Source organism: Botryllus schlosseri, chromosome 5, assembly GCF_051294905.1.
Source record: "Botryllus schlosseri isolate E-star chromosome 5, Bs_hap1, whole genome shotgun sequence".
Taxonomy (NCBI): Eukaryota; Metazoa; Chordata; class Ascidiacea; order Stolidobranchia; family Styelidae; genus Botryllus; species Botryllus schlosseri.
The window spans coordinates 14,135,460-14,141,732 of record NC_137240.1 but is presented as its reverse complement, the minus strand read 5'-3'; the positions used below and the strand labels follow the sequence as shown (position 1 = coordinate 14,141,732).

General features: G+C 40.9%; 1 protein-coding gene across 2 annotated transcripts; it reads right to left on the bottom strand.

Moving 5' to 3' along the window:
• Nucleotides 1–2,906: 2,906 nt before the first annotated feature.
• Nucleotides 2,907–4,101, bottom strand: LOC145439144 (uncharacterized). Of its 2 annotated transcripts, XM_080316627.1 has the most exons (5): nt 3,819–4,101; nt 3,529–3,614; nt 3,366–3,474; nt 3,187–3,303; nt 2,907–3,127 (listed from the first exon to the last, which is right to left on the bottom strand). In XM_080316627.1, the coding sequence occupies exons 1-5, from the start codon at nt 3,990–3,992 to the stop codon at nt 3,122–3,124; spliced, it is 492 nt and encodes a 163-aa protein (XP_080172753.1). In that variant the 5' UTR covers nt 3,993–4,101; the 3' UTR covers nt 2,907–3,121. The 2 variants fall into 2 exon arrangements, with proteins under 2 accessions (XP_080172753.1, XP_080172752.1); XM_080316626.1 differs by having other exon boundaries at nt 2,907–3,303.
• Nucleotides 4,102–6,273: the final 2,172 nt, after the last annotated feature.

Below are 6,273 nucleotides of genomic sequence, written 5' to 3'. Positions count from 1 at the left end.
AGAGGCCAAACGCCAGACGCCAAACGCCGAGCGGCGGCCAAATGTCTGTACGGCGTTTGGCGTCTGTTATGTTCAGACGCCGAGTAGCTATACGGCGTTTGGCGTCTGGTATGTTCAGACGCCGAGTAGCTATACGGCGTTTGGCGTCTGTCATGTTCAGACGCCGAGTAGCTGTACGGCGTTTGGCGTCTGATATGGTGAGATGCCGAGTAGCTATACGGCGTTTGGCGTCTGTCATGTTGAGACGCCGAGTAGCTATACGGCGTTTGGCGTCTGGTATCTCAGTAAACTCAGCAGAGGCTAAATCCTTTCATGGCGCGACTATATGATATCTAAGATTGCATATAAAATGTTGTCATAATATGCGGTGGCAGAATCCCAAATTATCTATTTCATGTTCAGCTGTATCAAATTATTGTATCACCGCCCAGGGTTGCAATGAATCGAGTCATCATCATCATCATCATCATTGGTTTATTAGCAATTTTATCAGTTCAATACACCACAAAAAAGGCGATACAATGAATAGACAGGAAGATGTCGAAGCGACTTGGATTTGTCTATGGAATCAGACGCCCACCTTGGCCTAGGCGATGTAAAGAGGAGGCATGCACGCTGAATTAAAGTAAAGGAGACAGTAGAGAAAAAGAAAGCGACAAGAATAGCGCGGCATGTCATGGGAAGCGAGATCGATATAGGTCAGTCGTGGTCCGGTAATCTTGAGGATGGACTGTATTTATTTATTTATTTATTTATTTATTAGTAATTGCATGTCATGACTCGACTCACAATTTTTTTGATGACTCGAGTCATTTTCTTGAAAAGGGATTTACTCATTGTATGACTTTATTGAAGAATGGTATATCAGGACTGATAAATGAAAAATATGCCCAAACCTGCCTTTTATCTGTTACAATAACCATGTTTAGAATGGAAAAAATAAACATAAAAATTATCCGAGGCCTTCGATATCGCCCCCGCGAGTTCCATAGAAGTGATCTGAAGCTGAACTCGATAGGGAAAAGTAAACACCATGACATGGACTCGACCCATTGCTCGTATCGGACTTGACTCGTTAGGGATTGCTCGGACTTGACTCGCCGGTGAATTGAAAACGACTCGACTTGATTTCTTGAAACCTAGTGACTTGATGACAACCCTGTCACCATACCCCATATTTGTACACTCGCAATGAATTTCAGACCCAAGTCTGCAGTATGTAATGAAACTGCAATACCACAATATGAAATAGCCAACGGAACCACAGCAGAAGGCAATAAAACCACGGTAAAAGTCATTAAGAAATGAGCAGTGGAACCACAGTAAAAATGACTGAGAAAGAAGCATTGGAACAGTAAAAATGTCATTAAGAAATGAGCAGTGGAATCATAGTAAAAGTCACAAAGAAATAAGCAGTGGTACCACAGTAAAAGTCAGAGAAATAAGCAATCAAACCACAGTAAACATTGATAAATTAGCAGTGGAACCACAGTATAAACGCCATAAGAAATAATTCACACAGTAGGGGAGACCGGGGACAAATGTAACTAGGGGCAAATGTAACAATCGACCTCACCGCTAGTAGGAGGGAGAAATCAGCTTGATATTTTAAGTGCGCATGCAGTAGTTATCTCTCCTATTATACCTGGAGTTACGTTGAGCTACGATGCGAAACCCCGGAATAATTTGCAAAAAACGAAATTTTCGACCCTCGAGTAAAGTTTTTCTGGTCTGGAATAATTTGTCTAGACGAATAGTACCTCAAGTAGTTACAACGTAATATGTGTAACTGGAACAATGTTACTATAGTCTACCGTGGTGATAGAAAGAATAGGACTTGCATCACCGGTAAGGTACGATACTGAGACACTAATCATGGTCGAGCGTGTCAGGGGCAATCGTAACACTCTGTTACTTTTGCCCCGTTACAATATGTTATCAATTCTGAATGTCTTTGTTCACATGTTGGTATTACCATTCATCTACTGCAGAATAATCTTGCAACAGCAAGAAGTTCACCAGAACAGATACTGCCTTGCGATACCAATTCTAACATGATCATCTGTCGAAACGGCCATACAATAGTGATGATGTGAATCTGACGGTTCGGTTATTTTCGTGATTCAAAAACCTTTTCTCATGTTGATCGACTTTTGGTGTGTCGAACTTCAATAGTCATGGCTTAATTCTCGTCCTCTGACTTTGATCATGGCCCACTTACATTTTGATATTTGATGTGAACAATTTATGTTAATTTTCTACAGCACAGATAAATGTCATTATAGCTTTGACGCCACGCAATGTTGCGTCCTCCTTTTACTATACTATCATCGGCCCATTCAACCAAGATATGTTAGCCAGGTCGGTTTCGCACCTTCGCAGGTGACCGAATGACCAACCCATTATGCCCGCTCAACAACGGAACCTTGGTAGAAGAGGCCGAATATGTGTAGGGAGATGATGAAAAGAATGTGTCTCTTGTACACTTTAAGCTTGAACAAGACACGAATGGTGATATTGCATTCAGATGCCATAAATGCGATGGGGCGTAGCCTGGAAGCGTTCAAACGTCTCTTTCTTTAGTTTCATGTAATATTACAGTTTGTGCTTCCGTTTTCGTTGTTCATTTAGTTTGTGTTTAGTTATAAATAACACTGTTACAATTGCCCCGCAAGGGTGGTACAATTGCCCCTGGGTACGGGGCGATTGTAACATTTGAGCAGCGATTTTTGCGACCCAAAATTTCCATGATTGATTGTTGATTGAGTTCCAATTTAGTTTTCATATCAACTATCGAGTTGTTGGCTTCTTTATATAAAACTTTGGAAGTGAAATTTCCACGAGAAAAACACGTAATGTTGGAAAATACGAAAAGTGTTACAATTGTCCCCGGTCTCCCCTACATATCATGCAATAAAAATCATCATCAGGATCAGGTAGGCCTATCTGCTGTCCCGGGCAACAGTCCTCGTGTGTCCATCGACCACAGCCGTCACACGCAACCTGGAAACGAGTTAGAATCAATATACCTGACAAATGTAATCTCGTAATTGCATACCCATTTCATGTCTTTTTTGGTGGTCTTGACTACTGCATTTAATGCAATAATCTCCATATTCTTTCACATCTGCAGGAAAAACATGCAACGTATTTAATATGGTTTGCATCTGACATGGACCAACATACCAGTCGCATCAAGCAAGATTTGACCAAACTGCTGGCGGTAGCTTTCGCAAGCTCGTCGAGAATGATTAAAATTAAGGTTGCCATATGGGATCCAGTGGTCAAGTAGAGTTTGGCGGCCTATTAAATGAAAGTTTGCATACCAATTTTCTCAAATCTTAATACATGAACGCATCACAAACCTTCAACGCAAGGACACCACAATTAAATCCGTCATTTTGAACACCGGTCCTTATTAATCCTGTATATCTCGCAACTGATTCTCTTCTTGAGTACGTTCGTATAAATTCGCTGGATTAATACAGAAATGAAATATGTCTCTTGAATACGACCTCATCGACTAACTCAAACTGTTGCAAGACATTCCCATAGCGATCCTCGTGGCCCATTGGATCGTATAGTAGAACCATATTTGATTCAACGTCAGATATCTAAAAGAATATACACAGTACACACATTACACTAATACAGAATATATCAATTTATTTTAAATGAATTCTAGTTTTCAAGTAATCGCAAGCCATGATAATATCAAGCTTTTTAACACTCAGTCAATTACCCCTAAATCACAATCAAGTAGAGAGTCTTCACTGAGGAATGCAACATGGCTATACTCGGGTAAAACATTTACACACCTTGCACTTCGCGTTGTCGACAGCGTGAGGTACACGATGAGCCCAGTGTACCGCCACGATATGCTCATCTAGCTTTTCTGACGTTTTGATTTCGCAGAGACCACAATTATATTCGTGAACTGTTATGATTCTAATGAGGTGTGTCAAATCCTCAGCTAGAGCAATCGCTGTCATTGCTGCAAGGAAACTCGGTTATCATAAGCATCGAAAGACGTCTACCAAACTGTAGCAGAATCTTTTGTTTGTCGGCGTTAAAGCTCCCAACTTCGACCCTTTAGCAATCCTTCGTGAACGTGACTACCCTCAGATAACATCCTAGATGCTAGATGGCGTTTGGTTGCTACAGTTTTGAGACGCCAAGTAGCTATACGGCGTCTCACATTTCGGACGCCAAACGCCGTGTAGCTATAGAGGATGTAGGTCCTACATCCTCTATAGTGTAGCTACTCGGCGTCTCAAAACTGTAGCCGCCAAACGCCATCTAGCGTCACCAGTTCAGCCGCCAAACGCCGTGTAGACATTCGGCCGCCGCGCGGCGTTTGGCGTCTGGCGTTTGGCCTCTGAGCGGGTTTAACCCACTGAGCTATATAAACACTGGAGTGCGCTACTCGCGATATTTACGTTGTCACTAGAAACAGTTGCATTGTGGGGAATAGGCTGGACGATTTAGTACAGGAGCTTATGGAAAAACGTCCAGTTTTAACATATATTTGATTCGTATTGGGCTTGTAGTATTTTATACGAATGGAGATTTGAATGAATAATCATCGTAACATTCAGGATTTGTTTCAGCCCAATATCTCGTGTTTATATCTGTGTTATCTGTGTATTTCGACATGTCGAAGATATAAGTGGTTTTGATTGTTCGTGGTAAAGTAAGGTTGTCTATGTGTCATCGTATGTATTTTTTGTGGTTATATTCCTGATGTAGATTGCTTTACTCGTTGTATCCAGCATATTTTACGTGTACAGAAATACCCAAGCTGTCGAAAGATGTATAATGCCAGTTCAGTTATCTTTCAGATATATGTATCTATAGGAAGTAAAAGCATCTACGATTGCCACCTTGCAGTAATTATCGGAGCGTGCCTCAGAATTACCTATCCTGGATTCAAAATCTTCATACTGCAATGGAGCTGATGTGAATGCTGTAACTGCCAGCTACGTTGTGGCTGTGAATATTGCTGATGGAGAAAATTCAGCATCATGGGACATATCAAAAGGCACTGCTGAAATCAATTGAATGCCATTGTGGTTATTCTACGTATTTATTGTTTCAGCGTATTTAAATAAATCCAAAAAAGAGAAAGTAAAGATATGTCTGCTATGTGTAGCGATGGGGTAGTGACTTGTGTAGAAGTGACTGAATGAGTTCATTGAATGAGAGAAACAAGAAATGCATGGGTCCTTATTCAGATGTAGCTAGAATTGCCCAATTCACAGTGAAATTGAGGCAATGTTGGTTACGGGAATCTGTGCACTGTGGGAGTTCATAATAAATATTAATTTTATCGAATCAATACGGCACAAGATACAATCTAAATGGCGTACATGTATTTGATCATAATTACACCTATAGCTACCCATATACGTGTGTAGCCTACATGAAGCTTGGCTCGTTTTGCACTTTCGTGAAACCAGAAATTAGATTAGATTTTCTAGTTCACAGTTTTTCTGCCCACGATACTTGCCTACCCTACTAGATGAAGCACTCGAACCTGGCTTTAGTTCAACCATTTCTGTGGTCACACGCAATAACGCGCTGTACTGCCTCGTCACACGAAATACCGCGCTGTACTGTCTCGTACCAAAATGCTGAACTTTCGTTTTCAGAAACACCAGCTTCAGTTATGAGAAACAAATTTTTCTATTAAAATAACAACATAAAAAAATAGAAACAGAAATAAATTAATTAATTGTGATCGACTTTACGTCGCCTTCGGCGTAATTAACGGTGATCTGAAAGTCAAATGTGGGATAAGTTAGGGCTTAATATCTGCGAACGAGGTATAATAAACGAACCGATTCTGATCTTAGTTCCAATTTAATGGAATTTCTTCTCTTCTTACGCAGCACGGGCACAGTCACATTGAAGGCCACCCCACATTTCATCCATCATTATGGAGCATATTACAGGATTTGCTGTTGCCTCTACTTTTCCTCTGATAGCAGAAAAGGCAATACTAGTAAAGCCAGGCTCAGCGGGAAGTTTTCCATACCAGCGTCTTATCACACTTGGATGGGGAAGAGCAAGTTGAAAGTTCTGACGCACAAAATTGTATGCCTTAGTGGAATAATACTGAAGCGTTATTGCAAATGATTGCAGTTCCTTGGAGTATTTGACTGTTCCACCAGCTTGTAGCTTCATACGTTGTAAGAGCTCACTTGGTAGACCACTGAATTTTTGTGACATTACCTCTACACACGAATCGCTTATCAAATTGTTCTTTTCAAG

Bases quoted from the DNA above. Each gene is read 5' to 3' on its own strand.
- LOC145439144 (XM_080316626.1), bottom strand. From the start codon at position 3,992: ATGACAGCGATTGCTCTAGCTGAGGATTTGACACACCTCATTAGAATC. The intron at 3,615-3,818 runs GTGTGTAAATGT...ATATTCTTTTAG, and splicing joins TCGACAACGCGAAGTGCAAG to ATATCTGACGTTGAATCAAA. The intron at 3,304-3,365 runs GTTTGTGATGCG...TTCATTTAATAG, and splicing joins GTGGTGTCCTTGCGTTGAAG to GCCGCCAAACTCTACTTGAC.